We start from the raw sequence: 25779 nt of genomic DNA, 5'->3' as shown, positions 1-25779 counted from the left end.
TGTTAAACAGTGTTGAAAATATGGGTCGGGCAAAATATCGATACAGCAATATATCATTGTCCTGACTCGTGCAATACAAATGTGGATAGGCGGGTACCAAATGTTGATGTTTGAATTTCCAAATATACGGCGCTCTAAACAGATTTCCCCTCAATTTTGACTCACCGTTTCACTACTGCATGACTCCTCACGGTGGCGCATATTACATGAATGAGGATCAATGAAATGAATTGGCTGAAGAAGAAGTTAATCAGAAGTCGTGATGTATCAGTGTTGTGATATTATCGTTATCGTGGGCCGCGTATCGTATCACGCATCGTCTCGTGAGTTGCCCTGCGACTCCCATTATTTAGAGGTCTAACTAACTAAGCCATGCAGCTAGTGCATGTTTAGCCACGCTAGCTGCATGGCTTTCAACATGGCAATGTTCCCCGCTTTGGTCAAAACTGAAATAAGTCAGTTGGATGGATTGACCTGAAAATGTGTTCAGACATTCGTTATTCCCAGAGGATCAATCCTGCTGACTTTGCTGAATCCCTTATATTTCCTGTATCACCCAATGAACTTGATTTAGATGGTTTTATTTTTAGACTTTCATGTTCTTCTTTCAAATGATTTGATATAAATTAAAATTCAGCACCGTCATCACCTTAAAATAATTGTCACTCAAAATATGCATAGTTATCTGCCTTGTTTGTACTTTGTGTTCAGTGCTTATAAGAAGAAAATGCTAACACACTAAACTAAAATGATGGTAAATATTATACATCTAAACATGCATTTTACATTTGTCATTGTAAGCTTGTTAGCACGCTAAAGTTAAGCTTTTGCCCGAGAACAACCTCAACGAGGGAAGTGCAGTGGTGAGCGCTGTCAACTCACAGCAAGAAGGTTCCATGTATGACTCCCAGTTCAGACGTAGGGGGCCTTTCTGCGTGGAGTTTGCATGTTCTCCCTGTGCATGCGTGGGATCCCTCCAGGTGCTCCGGCTTACTCCCACAGTCCAAAGACATGCTGGTTAGGTTCATTGGTGACGGGCACCTATGGGCTAAATTGCCCGTAGGTGTGAATGTGAGCTTGAAAGGTTGTCTGTCTCTATGTGTCGGCCCTGTGATTGACTGGCGATCAGTTCAGGGTGTACCCCACCTCTTTCCCAATGACAGCTGGGATAGGATGGATATGGATGGACAACCTCAATGATCTTCTAGCTTTTTTTTTTTTTAAGATTATTTTTGTGGCTTTTGCCTTTATTCATAGGACAGCTGAAGATAGGCAGGAAATGTTGGGAGTAGAGAGTAGGGGATGACATGCATCAAATGATCGGCAGACCGGGAGTCGAATCTGCGATCAGTGCAATGAGGACTAAACCAGCACCCCATACTGCAAAGATTTCTAAATGACATTAATTACAACAAATTTTGTATCATCAGTCCAAATAAAGCTGTAAAAGTGCTTTACAGATATCACAGAAAATGTAATTGATGCACTATAGCGCATTTTGATTAATGTCCCAAAAACAGTCAGTGGGCGGGGCTAGGTTTATTTTCTGATCTAAATCACAACAAACTTAAAATAGAGAACAAAAGAAGTATAAGCTCTGTGGGTGAGATGAAAACAAAACCCCAAGGGACTTATAAAACATCACAACCCGAGGGGAAAACCATAAGATGGCAACAGCAAACAGACTGCTGAAAAACAATAAAGTGTAAAAATAAAGATAAAGAAAGAACAAGTTTAGGGGCTGAGTTAAATTAAAGAGAATTGGTGTTTTTGGTAGAGAGTGAAGTGGCACAAGTTTGGTCACAAGTCATTAGTGTTTGAATACAAGTCCAGGACTTGTCTGCTATTAAATCAACGCACACTTAATGAAAAAGTTCAACCCAGAACCCTGCATCTGAAAACAACGATGCTCTGTTTTCGTGCTGTTGTGCTTCCATATAGGAAGATAATCCTATTGATTGCACACAACTGTCAACTCTTAAGCCCATGCATTATACATGACGCTGTGTACGGGTTTGAATGAGGTTGCCTCTAAAATCTCTCACGGCTGGACGATCTCCAGAGTCTCTCTCCCATTTTCTCTATGCAAAGGTGTTGCTCCTCGTCCCTGTTCACCTCGCTCCGGCGTCTTTATGCGGGGCTGCAGCAGGCACGGCTCTTTTGTTACTATGGATCTTTCCAGTGATAACTCAGCCCTGATGGCAAAATGGCCCATTGAAATTGAAAGGATATGGCGTTCCTCATCTCCAGAGTAAGAGGACACCTTTTGTGCATCTGCGTATGTGAATACATGTATGTTATAAAGGGAGTGTTTTAGCACAGGGGTATGGGTTTTCTTCCTGCCCCGCTGAGTATCCTTATATGTGAGTGACTGTGTGTTTTCTGTGAGTTATTTTGAGTGTGTGTGTCTATGTGATGGATAATGAGACTGCACAATGAGGGCTCATATTAACCCTCTAGGGTGTGTGACATCATGGTTTCCAAACAGGTTGGTCGATCTGTAAAAAAAAAGCCCTGTCATAATACACACACACACACACAAACACACACACACAATGAAAGACTGTTTTAACTGAGCCACAGCGGAGGGAAAGATTACGTCTCTTGTTTCTTTTGATAAAGACCTTTTTTAATACCTGTTTTTTTTAAATAAATCTCAGTTCAGCTTTTAATGATTACAACATTTCCCAGAGTTTTTCTTTATTTGGATCAATCCCAAGTTAAGTCTTGAATCTTTAGAACTTGAATTGCAAGTCAAAAAGCAAGTTTTTTCCAGTCTCTTAATGTTTAGCATGCTAATTACAGTAACAAAATTACCATATTCTTAACTTTTGTTTTTGTTTTTTAAGGAAAGATAGAAATACATTTGCAAGTAATACATTTTTAGTCCGATTAGCAGCAAATCCTAATCACCCCTTGGCCCTACCCTTCTGTTTTGCATGACGTTCCATTGGGTAGGTTCCATTTCTTTCGGGCACAAGAGGGTAAAGGTCATGTAGCTATCTGAATGATCTAAAAAAAAAAATTGGGGGCCTTTTTATGCTTTTATTGACAGAGAGGCGACAGTGGATAGTGCCGGAAACAGGGGAAGAGAGAGTGGGGATGACACACGGCAAAGGGCAGAGGGAGGGAGTTGAACCGGTGCAGCCACATCGAGGACTGTAGCTTCCGTATATATGGGATGCATGATTTAACCGCTGAGCTAAACCGGCACCCCTGAATGATCTTTTTTTATATATGTATTCAGATGCAGGCTCCAAATAGAGAACTTAAATTAAATTCCCAGAATGCTTTGTGCACAGAGACAGTAGAACATGAGACATGGCTGCCGGTGTGAGGGCAGAATGTCATGTCTTCCTGAATGATGACGCGAATGTTTTTTAAATCATTTGGAAAGCTTCAGTTTGATGTAGATGCAAAGTAAGTTTATTTGGATCCTTATAACAAGCATTTCAGTATAAATAATTGCTGTTCACAATGCCACAATGTCAAAAGAACTTGGTGTAAACTACTATAAGAAGTATAACAGTACTGTTATCTGAGTGCCCATTTCCTAGGTAGAAATTTCAACAACTACCCCCTGTAGCTCTCTATTGAAGAGCAACTTCCCAGTCATGGTAAATCCAGAACTAGGGATAGGGCCGAGGAGGGATTGGGAAAAGGGAATTTTTTTGGGCCTTGAGAGAGGACCATGGACACTGAGAGATTGGGGATGACATGCAGCAAAGGGCCGAGGGCGGGAGACGAACCCGGGGCTGCCGCACCGAGGACGGTAGTCTCTGCGCATGTGGCGCGCGATTCAACCGTCGAGCCAAACCAACGCCCCCAGAAGATGATTCTTGATGACCTTGGTGAGCCTAACTTTTCCTGTAGCTCCACTCGCAGGTCAAAGATGTCATTTATAATGAAATATTTCCAAAAATCTCTAAAAAAAAAAAAAAAAGAGAGAAAAGCAGACATGTATGGTTCCCAGAGGATGAATCCAGATGACTTTGATGATCTCTTGACTCTTTTCTTCATGTGCTACCATGATAATCACATTTGTGGTAAAATATCGTCACAACTATTGAATGATGAGCTCATCTTACTCCTCACTTCCTCTCTTCTCCTCTCCTTCTGACCTTCCCTGTCCTCTCCTCTCCTCCTCCCCTCTCGCTTTATCTCCTCTTATTTCCTGAGGTATTGGGGGGGTATCGTCTCGCCACCGAGTCTGATGTTGTGCTGTCTCTCCCTGCACCGAGGAGCTGATCTCTCCCTCTAGACTCTGGGACTTGGATAACATCCATGTTAGTCTGCTGAATCTGTCTCACTCTCTCTCTTCCTCTCGCTCCCCCCTTTCTGCTGCAAACTTCATCTCTATCTGTGGAAGTTTGACAGGTGGATGGAGAGAAGAGGAGAGGAGAAGATCAATGAGAGGAAGATCAATAGGAAAGCCCTTGATCCTTCACTCATTCCTCCCACTGGACATCTCCGGCTTTCACAGAGAGCTCTCCCTTCTTTTCTCGCTCTCTCCGACTGACAGTGAGCTTCTGCCACGAATGGATCCTTTGATTCCTTAGACGTTTCATATGAGCTACATGTTATGTTCACACTCATGTCAGATACTCGCATCTTGCATGAGTGCGTCTTCCGGTGCGAGGATATTTTGGGGAGGCACGGTTTTGCTGCAGCTTTGTGCTTGTTTTGTTGTCTGATGTGACATCTGGTGGTGACTTTAAGGTAATGCAGCTTTGCAATGCACGTCTTCCCGCTCAAATTGACCTAGTTGCACTGAGTTCTGGCTGCTACTTTCATGTGGGAAGAAAATGGGAGACTTACAAATATGCTTCAGATAAATGCAGACGTCTTACTTTGAAAGTTGCGCTTGTGATTTCCCAACTTTTACTATTTTAAAAGTCCCGGAATAGCTTCTTTTAGGAAAAACCTTTGATAATGTGAAATAATGTATCAAGATGAGAATATATGGGGTCTCTAGAAGCGTCACTTCCCCACCTGTTATAAATACATCACCAGATATGTAGCTGATTTAATAAGCAAACTCTCCTTATCTACTTTGCTTAATGTAACCTTGGTTACTAAAAACATGGTAGAAGTCCGGCTGTAAATCATCAACAAGACTTTGCTAAAAACCATGCTGAAGGCGGGATGCTGCACCCCCGCCCACATGTGGCGTTTGTTGGGGTGCTTTCATGCATTGCGTCGCAACTGCGCATCACCGCTGATCCTGCAAGCGGATCCCGCCGCTCTGTGCAGCGCAGTACCGACGAACATGTTTTGAAGATCTATTTTTATTCATCTCTCGACCACAAGCTGCAGTTTGTGAGAGGAAACAATAAATCCACATTGACGATGCACGACGGCTTGTTGGATGTTTCCGTTTTGGGTTTTGCATACTGTGAGCGCATTTTTGGTAGAAACTCCAGCTGTTTTGTTTTCCTGAAGAAGGGTTGGTGCAACTGAAAGGACAAGTGATGTGAAGATTTCGCTCAGCCACGAGGGATCGGATTACCATTATAGCGCCGATAACTGCCCAGAGCATTAACCTGACACTGATAGCCCATGGTAGGATCATATTCAGGTGCCTTTACGCGCAGGTGCTGCACGCTGAGGACGAACAAAAAGTATAACGGGGTTTGGTTGGAGAATGAGGATGGTGGCGGAGATGGCGAGCTGTGGAGCAGCTTCTCACCTGGAGGACGGGTACGTTTTAGTTATGTATTTTTGACGAATGCTGACTTCTTGCATTACATCTGTGTTTAATCTTTTCATGGTGTTCAGATTAGACACCATGATGCGAGAAGGGGAAGCTAAAATCGCTCCTCCGAGTTAACAGGAAGTGCTGTTTTTTGTTGCTGTCTCTTAAAAACTAATCTACCAAATCTAAAAAGTATCGCTTCCTTGTTAGGAATACGTGGAATTAAACGTAGATGCAAAGATATACAACGAGAGGTAGGTCATCTCTTTGTGTGAGCACGCTGCTGTGTTGTTACATTGTGATGACTCACTGTCAACACGGTAACATCACTGTTTAGAGAGGCGACTGCACGCGAGCAGCGAGTTTGAAACCGGCAGTTGTAAAACTAACATAACTAACATATTATAGGACATTAGAAATAACCTAATGTGTGAATGTCCATTTAAATCACCCTAGTTTGGACTACAAACGAGCTACAAAATAATAACTTCCTGCTACAGTTTCCATTTATTTATTTATTTTTTCATTTTCGTTGCTAATGCTCTACCAACATGCAGTCCCATTTTAAATCGTTTTTTATTTAAAACCTGAGGATAATCCTGATTTATATCAACCTCTTAACCTGTTTTACAGTGTTATTATCAGTTGTATAATTGGCAACAGACAGGTTGACTCATTGTCCTCTGTGTATACTACTGTGCTGTCACCTGGGTATCATTCACACGGCAATGCAGGCAGGAAAGGTCCCTGAATAAACACCACCACACTGGCTTTTAATGAACACCGTACTACATTTATAACACAATTTCAGTAAATTAGAATTAAATGACTATGAGGGATATAAAAGTAGTTTAATATAAGGTAAACTTAATATTAGAAGCAGTAGCAATGACGGCATTCACCTTTTATGTTTATGACCCACTATAAACACAACAGTGAAAGCAGTGAGGCGTTATATTAATAATTGAAAGTAGTAAAGGTCAACGGTTATTTTGTGTATAACATGCAGACTAAGTGACAGTTGTTTATCTGCACACAGATGTTCTCTCTCCTCATTGTGTTTATGAGACGTTGCAGGAAGCATGTGAATGCTGCGGCCTTTATCTCTCAGCCAGAAACAGACCAACACCCTCGCTCAGGATTTTGTTATCATATTTTCAAAGCAGAAGATAGAAAGTCTGAGAACTCTCGTAGGGAGTTTATTCACTATTAGAACATTTTTACCATTTCAGCCAATGAGCCTCAGTGCTGCTGTTCTGTGACCGAGCTGCCAACACTTTGACCTTGAGGAGAAGAAAGCGCACTTCCTGTACAGATGTTTCAAAACAAAGGAAACCACTGTGCCTTATCAGGATTAACAGCCTACAAAATAAAAGACCATCATCTGGTCAGGCTTTATGGACTTAATTTCCTGATTCATCATTTTGCTTTTGATCACCCAGTTTGCACTGTTAGGAAAAGACGCAGGGCGGGATGTGACCTACTTTTTCACGCCTGCCGGTGATGAACTCGTTTGTCTTGTGGGGTTGGCTCTCTGTCTTGTCCTCCATGTGTAGGTAAATCGGGCGTGTTGCCTCTTGTCCAGGCTCAGACTGTGTCAACAGGTTGCTCCGGTCCTCTGCTCAGACTCAACATCTGATCTATTATAACACTTTTACTCATTGTATGTTTTATAAGCTACATTTCTGGATTATCAAGCACATTTTAAACGATGTATAGAGGTAGGTCGTCAGGAAGAACTGCTAGTGATCTCCACTGTGCAGGGCGATATGGTTAAAAAATTCCTCTTAGTAAGAATTACATTTTTGAACGTATATAAATCACAATATGGCAATATAATCACAATTCTGGTCAGTGTTATCCTTTTATGTGTCAAACAAAACTTTCAGTCACTCATTTTGTTTTTAATGACAGTGTTCTAAGAATCGTTAATTTAGACACGCAACTTTTTAACCAAATTATCATATCAGCGTAATATTGCACCACTGAAAGTAAATAAATTATGACATTAAATATGAATCATCTGTGTCTGAAACTGAGAGTAGATAAATATGTGTCTGTATGAATCGGACCGCTGTTGTTTAATGACAAAACCTACTCGGCCAGTATCTTTCCATGGCTGGTTTCCTGTACCATCAGCACTCTGTAAGTGGGTCAGAGACTTTGGGTGGGAAGATGAATCTATCACTCGGCAGGAGGTGTGAGTGAGATGCACACTTCCTGTTTTTGTGATTGATTCGACCGAGTGTGTTCCTTTCTGAAAGCAGAAGTGGTTTTAACACAACAACCTGCAGCTGCGCAAAGAGCCGTCACTTACAACCTCTAAATTCTTTCTTGGTTGTCACTACATGTCTGAGACGTCCCTTATGTGACCCCTGGTAGAGTCTGTGTAATTCAAAGTTGTCTGACTGTTATCTCCTCTGCCCTACAGAGACGGAGATATCCCTGCGCCTGAAAACAAAGGTAAACATCAACACATTTTTTCATCCTTCCCTCCCCACTTATATTGGCTTCTCTTTTTCTTTCACTTTCTCACAGAGCATCCCCGTGTATTGGTCACTGTTTTCATTCCTTCCTCTTTTATCACTTCAGACCTGTCTCTCTCTTTGCCCTCCCTTATTTCCATATCATTTGCCTTAGAGGGCAGCGGGTTCATTCACAGTCATACTATGACTTGTGTGCAGTGGCTGACAAGGGCAATGCAAAGCCTGGAGCTCTTGTGATGACTGGATATGCAGAATTTTTCTGTTGCATTTGAATTTTGGGTCTTTGCTTCATTCGTGTATTTGCAGCACATTTGCAGCAGCATTTGTTTTGGGTTATTGCAGCATGCTTGTTTTTTTGGCTTTGCAACGTATCTGAATTTGCAGCCCCTTTCTCCCAAGAGAAACCTTTAGGGCCGTTTCAGGATATTTGGCCCTGTTGGCCACCGTACTTTTGCTCCCAGTTTTGCATGTTATTCTCAACACTGCACACATGTAAAACTATTTAAATTAAATGGCCAAAAACTCTCTGTAGTTGACATGGTGGTAATAGAAGAACATGCAGCTGGTGATGATTGGGAATTAAGGGATCTTTCTTTTCTCTTCTTATACCAATAAAATATAAGAGCTGCAAAAATAATTTTTTTAAGTATTAAATTTCGACCTGTTTTTTTTTTTAATGGATTAAATGTTTTATTAATTTTTCAAGCAAAAAAGTCCAAAATTGATTGGTTCCAGATTTGCATCTTTTCTTTGTCATTAAAGAGGGGATATTGTGCTGTTTCACATTTTAAGACATATATAATGTTACAATGTTGGATGTTCAGACTAAACGTGGGTGAAGTTTCAAATCTGTAGCTAAAAGTATGTTGGACTAATCCCCAGGCTTCTCAGCTCAGTCTGCAGTCTGCTGTGAACGCCAGGTTTCACACAGTTTTTTCTACACGCTGCACTTTGTGACATCACAGAGTGCAGCCTCAGCAAGGTCAGAGAGCTGGCCAATCAGTAGAAAGTGGGCTTGTAGGGGCGGAGTTTCTTAAAGGAACAGAGCTGACTGAGTCGTTTCTGGCAGAGGCCGTATGAGGGCCTGCACAGAGCACCAGAGTTTTTTTTAACTATAAGTTATGCTAAGCTACTCCACAGGTAACACAGAGTGAAATATGAAGCTTGAAATTAGCATAATACCCCCCCTTTAATGGGGGTTGGACAAATGTAGCAATTTGAAGATGTAACTTTAAGTTCTTGGAAATTATAATGAGCTTCCTATTTACTTTTTTTTTTGTCTTTTATGCCTTTATATTTAGAGAGAGGACAGTGGATAGTGTCAGAAACAGGGGAAGAGAGTGTGGGAATGACACGCGTCAAAGGTCAGAGGGCGGGAGCCGAGCCCAGGGCTGCCGCATCGAGGACTCTAGCTACTGAATGTGTGAAGCGCGATTTAACCACTGAGCGAAAACCAGCACCCCATGTTAAATCATTAGTAGATGCCCTTTTTACAATACTTCAGTTAAAGATCCTTTCAATGCAGTTAACCCCTATCCAATATGAGAGGTCTTTTCCCCTAACTTTAAATTTGTTTACCACACTGCGTGGAAGTCATTTGGATTTTTTTTAATGTAATTTAACATGAGGCAAGAGATTTCAGTGGCGCTCCATGGGTGGTCCCTCGTGACAGCAGACAGCAGAAACACTAAATTAAGTGCTGACATTTACCCAGGAAACTGCATTTATTGTGGATCATTGACGAGCCAGAAAGGTTCAGATTTACTGCTGTGAGACACACACCAGCCTGGGCTTTGCTTTTTTTATTTCACACCAGCAGATGGCAGCAAACACCCATGAAACTATCCAAACTTTTAAAGCTGTGTACAAGTGTGTATGTGCTTGTGTATGCATGTGTGTATTGTGAGGGTGTTTGCTCTCCACCTTGTTTGTCAGGCTGATGAAGGGAAGCGGCCATGCCAGAGCGAAGAGGGATGCCTGCTGGCTGAGACGAGGCAGCAGCAGAGACAGAGATTTGCCGTGGGAGGCATTCGAGGACAAGGAGAGAGGGAGATGAAGCAGATAGATCGAGCAGAGCAGAGGAAAGAGATTGATGAGGGAGGTGGTGCGAGTAGAGCAGCGATGGCAGCATCTGCTTGTTAGTCTAAGATAAAACTCCGCAGGCCAGAGAGGACGGGTTCCATCCATTAGCCGGCCAGGCGCTCAGCCAGATGGCCCGGTCCACGGACATTCACTGCTGCTGGGAAGAGAGAGGAAGAAGCAGGTCCTCTGGACCCATCTGTATAAATGTGCCAGAGTGTTAATGCATGGCACTTATCATAGTGTTCCTCACAGGGTGCAACAGTTCAGCTGCTCAGGAATGATAAATATGTGAAAGCTGGTGGCGTAAGTGAGACATGCTGAGGGCTTTTTGAGGACTGGTAAGGATGACGACTGTTGTTAAAAGCACAGAAGTAAACTTAAAAGTAGAGGTTCATCACCGAGGCTGCACCTGATAAACGCAGAGGCTCAGTGACAATTTCTTTGACATTTAAAGTCCATCTATTATTACTTTTCTTAAAGGGCCAGTTCGCCGATTTTCAACCTCAGTCCTATCATGCTATCAGGGGCCTTTGGAGGACGCTATCCGCTTCTCCAATGGGCCCTGGAAAACCTCCGCCAGATGACGTGTTTTACATAGTCTGGTGGAGGTTTTCCAGGGCCAGGGAGCTCGCTAAACTACACTTCCTCAATCTAGGACACCCGCCTCTCTGTGGTGTTTAGTTGAAAAAACCACATACCGTAAAATGTACTCATTTGTTCTGTGAGGTGCCTTGAAACGCTACCTGCTCTCCTGTTTTCCCTCCCAGACATGTCAGTCATGTCTCGTTCAAAATCGTCAGGTCGTCACGATCCATCGGTTTATTTATTGTATTTCGGATTCTGTACCGCTCTGAGCCATTGACTGCAGTGAAACAGTAGTATTTCACTCTTGCTGGATCATTCCTTTCAGAGTGAGGGGCGCAGTGCACGCTGGATTTTGTAGGAATTTAGAATGGGCGAAACACGAGCTGTTTGTACAACTTTCTCCACAGCTATGGCGCCAACTTCAAATATTATTGCTTCTATCATTTACAGAGAACACCAGCTTTGACCGACAGTGGCTTTGTCCAGGGGCGAATTGTTCCTTTAAGTAAGGAAAGGTTGAAACAGTGAGTGGCGCAAACAGTACATGTGGTTGCAACTGAGGTTTCTTTCTCTTTCGATGGTTTTTGTTTAGTGAGAAAATAGGGAGTCTGAATACAACACGTTTTTTTCCAGTAGTATTTACCTGTAGTTTGGAGAAATTGAAACACACTTTCCTTATTATTAGGTGGTGTTTGTGTCTGTTTTCACTGCAGAGTTAAGTACAGGTTAAGGGGAAATTATCATGAGACACCAAAATAACTTTGCTATTTCTATTACAATACTAACCACAAAAATGCTGCTATAAAAAAACCCTTAAAATCATGTGAATTCCCTCAAGATGATGATGGCATGGCTGACAGAATATTTTTATTGATGAAATAATAGTAAGATAGAAATGAAAACAAGTATATTTTCTCACATTTTGACATTATTACATCAGTTTTCAACAGCACTAACCTCAAGACAATTCCTCATGTGTTCCAGATAATCTCATAGAAAGCGACAGCAGCGGTTCAGGTAGGCATCATCTTTTATTTCATACTCATCCAACAACTCGGTCATCTGCTGACATTTAATTCCTCTTTTATATCTAGAATATTTTTTCCCTCATAACATTTAACCTTTGTGTAATGAATCCCTTTTACTCAGCATTCGTTGGAAATTGAGTGTAATGTGTTAGCTCTCTAACACATCCCTTTCATGTGCATTCGTTGAACAGACAACACAGGAACATCCACTGAGGACAGCTCAGAGGAGGAAGAGGAAGAAGAGGATGAGGACGCTGGTTAGAGACACTTTTATCTGGTTTATCATATAATAAAATGTACTTATTTGCGTTCATGCTGAGAAGTATATGAGACAATACCACTCTCATGCCAGTATGCTTGACATTAAGCTACAGCAAAGACACTGTTAGCCTAGCTGAGGTTAGCATAAAACTGGGGAGCAGGAACACATAGCCTGGCTCTCTTTAGGGGCAGAAAGAATACAGCTACCAGCAAATCCTAAGCCCACTTATAAACAGGTTGTATCTTGTTTAATTTGTACAAAACCCAAAGTATAAAATCATATTGCTTTAGTTACACAGTTAGCTTAAAATATGTTTAAAGGCAGCTTTTGTTAGCATCAAACAGAGCTAAGCTAGCTGTTTTCCCCTGTTTAGCCTTTGTCCATCACTAAGCTAATTTACTCAGAGTTAGCTTTTTATTTACCGTATAAACATGAGGCCATTATATTTCTTCTTACCCAACTCAGCAGGAAACCAAGTAAGTGTGTTTTCTAAAATGTCTGTCTGTTTTTCACCTTCCTCTTTTTCTTGTATTTTGACTTTCATCAGAATCCTGTGCTGAGAGGGATGGAGGAGAGGAAGGTAATAATTTGCATCATATTTATATATGTCATAAAACAATACAAATATTTTGTAATCAATGACTGTATATATAGATGGACGACACGTCTCCATCTGCTCTCATTGTATGGAATTGAAGCCAAAATTTCCTGTGATAGGAGCTGCCATCTTGCGCTAAGAGGTCTCACTTGCACTAACCAAAACACACACACTTAAATTACCGAAAAGCACAGCTATGGTTCCGCACGTCATCGTATTTAACAGCAGAACAGCTTCTTCTGTTGGTCTGAGGTTAACGTTCATAGATATGGAAACCTCAATGACTTTAGTGATTGTTTTAGTTACGTTTCCTCTCGCTGTTCCTCCTCTACTCTCCTAATCAGGAACGGATCGGCTGCAGGAGCCGTATTTGTCAACAGTTTATTTTTAATTAGTTATTTGATACTGTCAAAAGGATGATTGACAGCTCTAACTATAATGACAGAAACCATGTTTGAGAAAAATGTATTTGGTGTGTATTTTGATTTTATAGTTTGACTCATGTCCCATCTGTTAACATGGAGGAGGCGGGCTTTATGACCTATACTGCCGCCAGTCAGCAGGGGGCGATAGAGAGGTTTTGGCTTCACTTTTAGGGAGCTGTCATGTAGTCCTTTTAATGCAGTCTTTGTTTGGGGTTTAACCGAGTTGATGTCCTCTGTTCTCTTTGCAGAACATGAAGAGGACGATGCAGACGAGCATAAAAATGGTGCGACGCTTCATGAAACAATATTCTGTCTTTATTGTATTAACACTGTCCTTTAAAGCCGAAGCAACTGCTCTGCTTTCTAACAGTTTTGTATGTTGTTTACATCCAGACCGCCATTTTTGGTTAAGTGGACTTTAGCCACAACCACGTCTTAATGGCAGCCATACTACATATTTTTGCCTCCGGCTCTGATCGCCTTTTTGCACCACAGAATTTAATTCAACATGTAATTGAGCGTGCTCCATCCTCTCGCTCAACCCAAAAAGTTGAACAGCAATCTAAAAAGTGTGACTAGGATGTCCGCCTGAGGCTCAACACATATTTTGACGTATGATTTTCATGCAATAATGTTGGACTTAAATTATTTTACACCGCAGAATCCGTCCACAGACCTGAAGCACAGGCTTCAAATGGGAAAGGTAAGAAGAAGCCTGATGTAGGGGCACAATTTCTGCTTTTGAGACGGTGTCGTGTGTGTTGTAAATCATCCTTCGTTTATCCTTCTGACAGATGAGAGGCCCAAATTCTGCTGTGAAAAATGCAAAGCCATCCAGCAGGTGAGCTTAGAACTTTATTTACTTACTGACTTTATTTATGTCCAAACCAATCAACAAACTGTTTTGATTTGTCTAACAGAGCCACGGTAACGAGCGTGTTACACCCAGGAGGATCAGTAAGGGACGATTACAGTGAGTACGACTGATCTGCTCTGCCCTGTGCACATTTCTGATAATTCTGCATGTAACTCATCTCCGACTCTGTTTGACTCTGTGTGTGTTTCAGGGTGCAGCTGGAAGGAGAGGGCACGTACGAGTGTACGGTCACCGGCTTGGTGTTTGAAGCATCGGAGCCGGTTCTCGTGCGGTACTCGGTGTTGTCCTGGTCCAAGTTTGGCTCGTTCCTCCCGGGCCCCTGGAAGTTTGCCGGACCTATCTTCAACGTGGACACAGTCAATAAGGACGCGTCTGTCCTCAAGTCCATCCAGTTCCCTCACTCCATCTGCCTCGCTGGTGAGAATAGATATCAAGACGTTGTCTCTTCCTGTGTGTTTAATTTGTAGTTCCTCTAAAACAGCTAATTTAACTGAGAATCACAATCTTTGACCTTTAATTTAAAGCTGCTTGAGGTGAAACATAAAACCCTCTCTTTCCTAAATCCTCCCAAAGATCCAGAAAATGAGATGACATTCAGCGTCCTGCACATAAAGGACAACCGTCCACTCATCGAGCCCACAGTGGACCACTCGGGAAGCCATGTGAAGTGGAACGTGTCGTCCCTGTCGCCCGTGGGTCCCATCATTCAGACGACTCAATCTGTAGAGCACCACGGGGTGGTCCTGGTCTACAAGCAGCTGGGCGGTGACAACAACAACTACAGCTTCCATGTCTACCTGGCCACCAACAATGCGTCTGACATCAAGGTATGGGAAAAGGATGAATTTTTTTAGAATATACCTCGGAGTTTCTTCTTTTCTCTGTCTGCTGTTTCAGTATCTGTTCCTGTGTGACGATGAAATTCAGCCATTACATTACTGGATACAAAGCGCACAAGGTTATGGCCTGAATAGCTGACTTTAAACTTTCATAAATCATATGCACAGAAACATTATGAACACTTAATTTCTTTTTCATTCTTAAAATAACGTGAATCAGTCAAAGTCAGAAGTGGCAACCTGCTTGCGCCTTCGAAGTGTGTTTTTATTGAGGAATTTCTTCCTCCCCAAGACGAGCATGAAAAACCCTCCTCTTACACAAACTGCACAAATATTCCATTCATGAGACCATCACCTGAGTCATTCTACCTTAGTTAATCACGATTTACATCAAACCAACTGGATAAAACTCCAGCAAAATGCCTGAAAAACCTGTCAAACAGTTTGTGAGCGAATAACAAGACCAGTGTAAAGGCTGTGCTTTCACTTCTTGTTCATATTTGAGTGTGCACTGGCTTTGATGCTGTGTGACTTTGTAGAACACACGGCGGATTTCCAGGCTTGTGTAATAACAATGAGGCAAAGAGCTCACTGAAATGTGTTGTGATGATGTCATAAGGTATGGTCAAATACTATGATACACTTTGTTATATGGCAGTGTTCATGTTGACAGCAATTTGAGATTTAGTCTTTAGACGAAAATTAGTTTTAGTCACATTTTAGTCATTTTTAGCCTTGATAGTTTTAGTCTTGCTTTAGTTGACAACATTTTAGTCTAGTTTTAGTCAATAAAAAGTCACATTTTAGTCATTACTTTTAGTCAATCACCCCCAAGGTCCTAGAATTGGGTAGGGACGGCCCCTACCAATATCCAGAAATTACTGAATTGTCCCTACTTATAATTTTAGTTTATATGACACAGCAGTCTTTCACTATAAACAAGGACTCCAGTCTATAGTTCATACACTTCATTAAACTGAAAGTAATACAGCTGAACAACATGTCCCAATCAAATAACCGTTAATCGTGTCGCGTCCGCGCTGTCCATTTGCATGCACACACTCTCTCTCTCTCTCTCTCTCTCTGTCACCCTGGGTGAGCGCAGTTTGTTTAAGTATTATAAATAATAATTCCTATCATTGCCCTGACGTCTTTGGTTACAGCAGGACATTTGAAATGGAAACACCTCATCATGAAAGCGTCAAAAGTTACAATCTTTGCCGGACCCATCATCGACCAAACATATTGATAATTCATGGGTTAAAAAAAAGATAAAGAAACAGAGATCAGAGTTAATATGCGAAAGTAATTTTTCAGTCTTAAGCAGTGATTAAACAATAATCGCCTGATAGTAGTTATTTGTTTGTGAATGTACTTTATAAGGCAGGGAGAGTGCAGCTGTCGTCCCTACAATGAAAACTACGCCCTCGATGACCCCCCTCCCCTCTCCAGTCTTCCTCATCTCGGTTTTACCTGTTTGTTTGAGGTCAAATTAACACTTTAAATTTCAGCAGATCTACCATACAGTAAAAGAACAAAGAGGACGCGGTATATAAGGACGCTGTATTACGTTTTTATGCGTGGTCCTAACTTTTAATCATCGCTTCTCATTCAAACAGTCTGACTGAATCAGACGGCCGGTGATCGCTCCTTTTTGTGCGTCAAATGACACATCAAACGCCCGCACACAGAAACTAAAGCAGAAAGCCTGGGTTAGCAGAAAGTTCATAACCACCTTCATTATCTCTAACTGGTGCTTGAGGCTTTAAAATAGCCCACCACTAACATTTTAGTCCAGTCTTATCTCGTTAACGAAAACAAAACATATGTGTCATCAGAGTTTGTCTAACAACGATCTATTTTTAGCTCACCAGCGTCTTGTCTTAGTCAGGGAACAATGGTCGTTGACGAACATTTGTCATAATTTTAGTAAACGAAATTTAAAAAATGTTTTAAAAAAAGGTGTGACAGTGCCTGGTTAAGTAGCATTGACTTGCTGGTAAAAGTGACCTCATCAGATGCCCTTTGACGTATTGTTTGGAAATTTTTTTCAAGTAAAAAATGACCTGGTGTTTGGTGGTATGTCTCATAATGATATGAATGCCCCTGCTGTGTGTATTACCGTAAGGGCACCACGTAGTGCAGCTGAGGTCACTCAGGAAGTGTGTACGTGGTTGTGTGAGGGTGTTTAGCAGAGGCTGCAGCTGGTGAATAATCCAACTACATTTATGATAACACATTTTCCAGCCTTCACTTATAAGTGGTTTGTTCTAGTCAGACGCCTTCAGTTTTTCCATTCTGACTCTTATTGGATTTGAATCGATATTCAGTCCACCATCTGCAGGGAAGTGACTTATCCTGTGTCTTGTTTTGTCTTCCTGCTGTGCTCGCGCAAACCAGGATATAGGCAAACAGGTGCGAGGCTACAAGAGTCGGTACATTCGGATAGAGAAGCCTCCGACGTGTAAGCTCGACGAGGGGACGTATCGCCTGCTGAGCGAGCCGGAGGGGGAGATCAAACCTGAGGTCAGTCTCGTTTTAACATGCACGTGTGTCTGCATTATTATTATCATGTTATGCATTGACTGCACTTTCATTTTTATGTATGTTTCTTTGGCAGGATTTGAAATTCACCCTCGCTGTGACAAAGATGAAAGGCTACTTTGAAGCTTTCTTCGAGCAGCCTCCTCCCTTTAAACTGTCTCTCGTAGAGAACGACACTGATGAGACTGTGTGGTCTGCAACTATCAGAGAAGGTAACACTTCGCCTGGTCTTAGTCTGAAATATTTGATATAATATTTGAAATATGTGTCATTTGATGTTGATCTTCTTCTCTCTGCTTTCAGGTGACTGTGTGGACACCACAGAAAAGAAGCCAAGAAAAAGGACAAACAGTAAGCTTCTTGTTTTTCAAATTTTAATCCTAACTTTTAGATTCACCAGGAAGCCTCACCTCATATCTGTGTCTCTCAGGCAGACAGAGGAGCAGCAGCCCGTCAGAAGAAGAGGAAACCTGTAAAAGGCCTCGCTGGAAGGACGAGTCAGGTGACTTTCTTCAAACCAGTACACACCTGCGCTACTTTCAGATGCATCCCTGTGAAATCAAACCTACATTCAGCACCTGTTGTGCTTCTTTTTCCAGATGGATTGAAATCAGCTCAGGGTCAGGACATGTCAGAGAAGCAGCTCCTGCAGGTGGCCAAGCGGCTCGGGAAGGAGTGGAAGCAGGTGGCCATCTATTTGGACTTGAACTCCAGAGAGCTGGACGACATCCAGGCAGCAGAGAAAGATGTGACCATGCAGAAGCTGAAGATGCTGGTGGAGTGGAAGAGCAGGAGGCGGCCGGGAGAGGCCACGGCGAACCACCTGTGGAAGAGCGTGGAGGAGCTGGATGACCTGCCAAACGAGTTCCGTCAGACACTGCAAGGTAATAAACTTGTTGGATACTTTAATCATATAATAATGGTAGTTAACCAGAAACACCAGAGCTGAAATAATAAGTTGATGACACTTTGAAGCGCTAACGTCAAGATGCTATCATGCAACACTGACAATTACATGCTGGTGTTTAGCAGGTTTCATGTCTAAGCTGTTGACAAGCATATGCCCCTTTCCCACCTAAATTTAGCGCGGTATTGCATATTTTTCCGACCCGGGAAGACCCACTTATAGATGCCGATTGTCTCTTTTCCCATTGCCAGTGAAGTATACTCCTGTCAGTCTCTTTTCTGCTGCGTCATCGTCTGACGTCACAAACGCACCTGAAACAGGGTTAGTAAACAGTGAGGATGTTACGGTGGTTAGGTCTTTATTCTATCTATTACTCATTCAGTCTGTTTATCAAACTCACCGCCGACAAATGTGGAACGATGTTCGAGCGTTGCTTGGACGGAGACAGGCAGAATTTGTAGTTGAGATGACAAGGAGTCGCAGAAGTTACCGAGGGAGCATAGCATCGTGCTGGAGATTAGCGTGTCAACACAGGTTTTGTGTTCCCATCAATGCCGATCGGAGCCGAGGCGTTTATCACCCGGGTCTACTGCAGAGTCATTTGACCCGGGTCTGAATGCTGATTTTAGCCTTTCCCACTAAGCAAAAGAGCCGGGTGTGAGTGTTTTTTTTGACCAGTGGGAAAGCGGCTTTAGGTAATTGTGTTAGCGTTGTGATATTTGCTAGTTAGCACTAAACACATATAGTCCATGAGCCAGGGGGTTGGTCGTGCCAATTTGGAGGGACCATGTCTCATAGTGATTTTTATAAAGGTCTATGTCTCTAGTGTTGGAAAATGTATGATAGCATTGCAGCAATGGTAGCTTTCTATGTGCTATCACTCCTTTTTTCATCCCTCCATCATTACAAGTTGTTTTTGACATTCTTCACACAGAGCCAGTTTAAAAGAGGGTAACCTACACAGAATATCACAGTCATTCATCATTGTAAAGCTTAGATTATATTCTATCTACTAGTCACGTTTTCATGACTCACATTTTGACCTTTGACCTCTAATTCTGTAACAGTGCCCAACTGTGCCCTTATGCCTCATGTCATAGAAAGCTACCATTGCTATAATGCTGTCATACATTTTTCAACCACCTTTATAAAAATCACTATGAGACATGGTCGACAGCCAAATTCTGGGGGTCCGGTAGTACAGCTGAGGCTCATGGGATGCTTTTTTTTTAAATCATGAATCAGTGTTGGTCGACCTTTTGACCTGATGATGATTTAAAGCTCCTGGAATTTCTACAATGCCTCTTTATGACCTACAAAAGCAAACAAGACCATCAGCAAAAGATTGATTATTTCTGTGTAGTCATTTCTAATGCCTGTTCCCCGTCAGTGTCAGACGATATGCTATGAAAAATACAAATATACACTGCAGCATTGAGCAGTGACTATATGGAGGTATAGCAAATTTAAATGTGATGAGCAACAGTGCGGAGCAAATGTGCATATAGATTTAATAACTATAAAAAAGTGAGTGTTAAAGTGTCACACACGCTTTCTGTCCTGGAGTAAGTCCCTCGTCAGTTTGCTCGTTGTTTGTTGCATGATACAATATTATTCATTACAAAATATTAATTACGCAAGTAATGGACAAGATCAGCGAAGAGATTTAGACGTAACACTTTGTCCACTGGGGCCGCCAAGACTAAAATTACTCACAGTAGCTTTTTGATGAATAAAAATGCTAAATAAACAAGTCAAAAAAATTATTATGTTTTATTCTGATGTAGATACAAATGTGTGTGCCAGTTCATCACTTGAAGCTCCCGTGAGGAACTTTCTGTTTGTGTTGTTTTTGGCGCCCCCTGTGGACAAAGCCACACCTCTTATCTCTTTGCTGATTTTGTCCTGTACATGCTTCAGTGGTTTTAAACAAAAACAGCAGTCTGCAACTAATTAACTGTCATCGTGCAGACCCTAGAGCCACAACGCTAGCATCGCAGAAAACACCAAACATTTGCTCTGTGCAGCTTTATAAACAATCTAGTGTTGATTTTCTCATCAAAATGTAATCAATTCTTTCACTTTTGTTTAACTATATCACATCAAATACTGACCCAGAGCTGTATATTACTGAGTTAGAATTGTCCAGGCTCTGGAGATATTGACTACATTTAACAGGCACTTGTCTTTCTTTTCAATTATTTTTATAGGTAAGTATTAGTATAAACTTTTTTTATTTTTATTTAGATGTAACTATTTGTGGGCTGCACGGTGGTGTAGTGGCTAGCGCTGTCGCCTCACAGACAGCGAGGGTTAGAGGGTTCCTAGTTCAAACCTCGGTCTGGACAAAATGGGCCTTTCTGTGTGGAGTTTGCACGTTCTCCCCATGCATGCGTGGGGTTCCCTCCGGGTACTCCCACAGTCCAAAGACATGCTCGTTTGGTTCATTGGTGACCACAAAATTGCCCGTAGGTGTGATTGTGAGCGTGAAAGGTTGTCTGTCTCTGTGTCAGCCCTGTGATTGACTGGCGATCAGTCCCCGCCTCTCGCCCAATGACAGCTGAGATAGGCTCCAGCCCCCCGCGACACTGAACAGGATAAGCGGTATAGATGATGGATGGATGGATGTAACTATTTGTTTAATCTAAATAAAAAGCTGTCATAGTTGTAATGAACACACTTACCAAATATGGGCAGAGTAGTAATTGTCCTTGTGTTGCTTTTTTTCAGACATGATGGACAATCGAGCAGCTAAGTGAAAGGGATTTGACTTCCATTGACTGATGTCTGTTGCTTCAGCATTAGGAAGAAAAAAAAATCTCAGGACTACAACAAAGCAGAGTTGACCCACGGACCGAACATCGGCTGTTCTCTTCTTTGGACGTGAAACTAATGTATAGGTTTTGTATCGCTGCATTTCAGGGAAAGAGCCACAGTCGGGCATTTTCCACTAATGTTGTCCAAACGTCATGATTGTGACGGACAGCATTTTCAGGTTCAGAAAATGACCAGTAGAGGTAGAAGTGTAAAGGTCATTTAGATATTAAGTAGCTAATTATGTAGCCAGTAACAGATGAAATGTAGGTGCTGTAGTGTTTAAACTGCAAAAATAATGTAAAAAACAAACCTGTGTGTATCGTTTCACTATGTTGTGTTTGTGGGACTTTCTATAAAACAATTTGGCATGACATCACTTGCACATGCTTGTGACCAGCCAAAGTTCACAGACTGAAATACTAAGCGCTTTTGGTTCTCATACATTTTTATATTTGTGACCATTATGTACTGTACATATTTGTTTTTTTACACACATTTTCAAACTATATCTATTTTTTTATTTGTTTTTTATTTGACGAATCTGAACCTGTAAAACTAAATTGAGTCGCGTCATAATGTTGTTTCTGTTTGACTTGAATTATGAATCCATTCCTGCCCTACTGTGACTGGAGCACAGATCTCTTGTTTACATATAAATGTTGCTCTTGTTTTGTGAACGCTGCGGTGAGAAAACAAATCGCACGCATTTGGATTCAAGGCTGAATTTAATGTCTGTGTAAGTGCAGCTACACCCCGGCATCATTCATTTATTTTGTGAGACATCTTCTCATGGCTTGTTTCAGCTTTTAAGACCTGAATAACAAACTGTACTGTCAGACGGCTGTCAAAATATTCCCCTTAAACTTTCTGATGCCGTCATTAGTCACAGCTTTGTTTCTGTTTCCACAAATCTCAGTACTATTTGGGAAAAGCTGCAGGTATGTCTACCCTGTTATTGTCTTTCATGCCGAAGGCAGTAATGTTTACTTTGCAATAACAGGGTCGCTTCCTTTATTACCATCAAATCCGGTCTGTCCTTTTTGCACTTGTTTCAATCATGTCAGAGCCCAAACAAAGAATTGTGAAATAATAAAACACTCATTTCTGCCTTTGTGTTATTTGTGATTGAGTATTAAACCTTGCATTTTCATTTGCATGCAGTTTCACCAAATAACTTCAACATCAGCACAAAAATACACCAATAAATACTTTATTATAAATAAGAATAAATAACATCACAGGCCACCAAATAAATAAATAAATAGATGCAATAAATAGATCTTAAATAAATAGATACAATCCCCCAAATATTGGAATACATTCATACATTTAAATAGACCAACATGGCCTCCACTGCTAACTTTAGCAAAGAGCAGTGCACCATGTGCACTGTGAAGAACTACTCGTTCGGTACTTGTAAATATTCATAGTGAATGATCAGGAAGGCTTGTTTAGTTGTGATGAATTAAAGGAGTGTGGATATTGCAGTATTGATGTGGAGTGATGATGATGGGGCTGCAGGTTGTTTACTTCCTGTGGTCTCCTGAGGACATGTAGCCCATGGCTCTGTTGATGGTGATGGTTCGGACGTAGAAGCCCCTCATCATCTTACACATCTCCTGCCTGTTACTGAAGGTGTCGTCTCCCCACAGCTGGGCAGCGTCCTCCTGAGAGACAACACAGAAGGAAGCAGCATGAATACACCAAAATCACATATGTCACACACAAATAAACAACCTAACTTTTCTGTGTGTCTAAATATAAAAAAATATTTTTTTCTTTAACTGAAAGGTGAGGAGTAAATAAGCAGAGTAGAAAAATACCTCTGAGGAGTCCTTCTCTTCATCTGGCACCGGGGAGCAGTTCTGTGTAAACCAAGGAAGATTTCATCATGCAACTTTCAAAATGTTATTTCCCCAGAGATTCTCCCTCAGTATTTCTGTCTTTAAATCATGACTTTGTGTTTTTTTTTCCTTTTATAGCCCTCCCACACATGCATAATAAACACACCTTCCTCAGGCTCCGTATTACTCCCAGAGTTGGGCTCAGAAGTGCAACTTCTTCCTTAGGACTTCTGAGATCGGAGTTGAGGTAGGACTTAATAGCAGCTGCATAGTGGGCCAAGTCCTTCATGATGTTACTCATACATTCGCTCTGTGAAGAGAAACGAGGAGAAGAAAATTACCCATCAGCCATCTGTCTGCATATTAGAAGATTAGAAAATAGGAAGAATATGTGATTGAATGGACGTATTAGAGCAGTTAAAGAACAACAGCTTTTTTAGGTAGAATAGATTTTGCATGTACACACATTAAAATTTCAATATAACACTTGACAGTAACTAAAGCTTACCTCATTGAAGGTTGAATTTCTTTGCGTCATACAGCTTGAGTTCTGTGTTAAGGAATACATTTCAAACATGAGAAATATGACAGCAATTTGACTGAAATTGACCAAATAAAGTTAAAATTGTGCTATAATTTTTTCATAATTAAGTAAATAAAAACAAAAGACAATTGTGTAAAAAATATGCAGCTAGACTCAAACTTTGGCTGGTCTTTCCTTTTAATCATATTTTTTAAAATAATAATTCATCATGTATTTTACTGTTAAATCAACAAGTGTTACCTGAGTCATGTTAGGAGCACATGCCAGTACCGTCTCAGTTCTACTCTTCACCACCATCTTATTAGAGGGGATGCCATAACACACAACATCCTGTAACACAACATAAAAGCATTAAAAATCTACTAATTGTAACAGAGAAAAAGTATCGAACATAAATACGCTGTAGTGAATTGTACTCACATTGTCGAGAAGCTGTGTGATATTCAGCAGGAGGCCCTGAAAGAGCGATGAACAATCGCTGCACTTTTCTGTGCTCAGAGTGGGCACCGGATGTCCTGAGGATGAGCGCGCGCTCAGGGTCAGCAGCAGCAGCACACAGCTGGAGAAGACTGCACGGAGAGAGAATAACAAGCATCAACACCTGTGTCTGTTGGGTTTACACTCAGTCCCACTGGTGCTCAGGCTGCATGACAAACACAGAATGGAAACATGTTATATCTCGGTCAGGCTCGGTGACTTACAGATATTAAAGATTGCCATCTTTCTGATCAGATTGATATCTGTAGTGGAGCCCGGTCAATGAGCAATGAGCTGCCTTCTTATCTGGTTTTATATATAGGCCTCTCTCTGGGGATTCCCTCTGCCGGCCTGCAGGAGCGCCACCAAAAAGAAAACTAAAACGTCATGTTGTAATTTCCTCTGCGATCTTCCAGCATGCATTGGCTGAGTGAGAAACGGGAAGTCGAAATATGTGTTTCATACCCGGAAAGAAAAAGTAAACTCAAAGTGTGACGTAAGTGTGATCTTTATTTAGATAGCCTTTCTGTCAACCTAGGATTTTAGGATGAGTAGAAGCTTCATATATTACTCAGCATAGATGCATATTAACCTTTGAGATCACCCGACCCCCTTCGATGTGTGCAATTAATTCGTAATAATGAATAGTCTTGGCATTTTTAAACACATGTATTTCATGTACTACAAGAATGACGTATGCCTCATATAATTTTGCTGTTTTAGTTTCAGTATATTACAGGGCGGGTAAACCCAGGCTCATCTGCATGTTGTTTCGTTCACATGATGGTTATTGTTCGATGCTGCACTTTCGGTGCGCCAGATTACCTTTGGCTCAGTGTTGGATCAGCGTGACCCACGTAATCAGGTCCAGTCGACGCGCTGATGACATCACTGCAGAGGAGGGTTCGTTTAGGTTTTTTTCACCCTCTGCATAGCCCGGGTGGGCGGTGGATCTTGCAGATGTGCCAAGGTCAGGCAGGGAAGAAAACGCAATCCCAGAATATGCTCAATGCTTACATACTGTAGCCTACTATCTTTACGTGTACTTTAACTATTTCTGAGTCTTAAGTATTTTCATTTTATGCTACTGGATTTTCTTCTCCACCACATTTCATAGGGGAAAGATTAGTTGCTATACAAATTCACAAGCAGTTCACAAATGATGCAAAATTAAAGATTAAATTTAATAGCAGTATATACAGTTCTTTAAACTACATTAATCTCAACTAGCTACAGTAATTAAATGCAGCACAATGCATCAGTGATGATAAATAAAATAGCTGTATAATAATAATAATACAGAACTCCAGAGGGGTTTTTATATGTACAGTATTTGGCTTATAATGCTTGTGAAGTTTAAGATTTTTAATGCTGGACTTGTAAGATAAGATAAGATAAGATAGAACTTTATTAATCCTGAAGGAAATGATAGTGCCAGATAGCTTCAAAAAAACAGTACAAATTAGAGAAACACAAAAAAACAACTCAAATATAAGTGAAAGTATAAAGTGTATGGGTTAATACAAAATGTGATACCTGTAACATTTTAACACGCTTTTTACTTTTTGGTATAACTTAAGTAAATTATCAGAATACTTCTTTCACCTCTGGTTTTTGCATATAAATGCTATTTTTTATTATTATTTGAAAGCTAATATTTGCATTTATTGTTGCCTGTGTGTCTTATTTAGGATAAAGTGACACCGTTGTTGGCTTTACCATATCTGAGATACCATGTATATCTAATCATTTACTGTAAATAGACTGTA

General features: G+C 41.2%; 2 protein-coding genes across 3 annotated transcripts; one reads left to right on the top strand and one right to left on the bottom strand.

Annotated features, from left to right (window-relative positions):
* Positions 1–5360: 5360 nt before the first annotated feature.
* Positions 5361–22252, top strand: LOC138596684 (uncharacterized). 2 transcript variants are annotated; one of them, XM_069667977.1, is made up of 17 exons: positions 5361–5700; positions 8127–8158; positions 11833–11865; positions 12068–12133; positions 12686–12718; positions 13410–13445; positions 13823–13864; positions 13956–14002; positions 14082–14134; positions 14229–14455; positions 14612–14865; positions 17278–17403; positions 17498–17633; positions 17725–17772; positions 17852–17923; positions 18021–18305; positions 21059–22252. In XM_069667977.1, exons 1-17 carry the CDS (start codon positions 5645–5647, stop codon positions 21085–21087), a joined length of 1575 nt encoding a protein of 524 aa, XP_069524078.1. In that variant the 5' UTR covers positions 5361–5644; the 3' UTR covers positions 21088–22252. The 2 variants fall into 2 exon arrangements, with proteins under 2 accessions (XP_069524078.1, XP_069524079.1); XM_069667978.1 differs by lacking the exon at positions 13410–13445.
* Positions 22253–22582: 330 nt separating this feature from the next.
* On the bottom strand, positions 22583–24272 carry il12a (interleukin 12a). Its single transcript, XM_069669094.1, has 7 exons — positions 24235–24272; positions 23954–24102; positions 23774–23863; positions 23498–23539; positions 23156–23299; positions 22969–23010; positions 22583–22812 (listed from the first exon to the last, which is right to left on the bottom strand). The coding sequence occupies exons 1-7, from the start codon at positions 24251–24253 to the stop codon at positions 22672–22674; spliced, it is 627 nt and encodes a 208-aa protein (XP_069525195.1). The 5' UTR covers positions 24254–24272; the 3' UTR covers positions 22583–22671.
* Between the last annotated feature and the right edge of the window lie 1507 nt (positions 24273–25779).

The sequence above is a fragment of the Semicossyphus pulcher genome, unplaced genomic scaffold, assembly GCF_022749685.1.
Source record: "Semicossyphus pulcher isolate SPU_LCO1_2020_fin unplaced genomic scaffold, fSemPul1.0.p SCAF_19, whole genome shotgun sequence".
Lineage (NCBI taxonomy): Eukaryota > Metazoa > Chordata > Actinopteri > Labriformes > Labridae > Semicossyphus > Semicossyphus pulcher.
The sequence above is the reverse complement of the archived record's forward strand: the minus strand, read 5'-3'. Positions and strand labels throughout refer to the sequence as shown.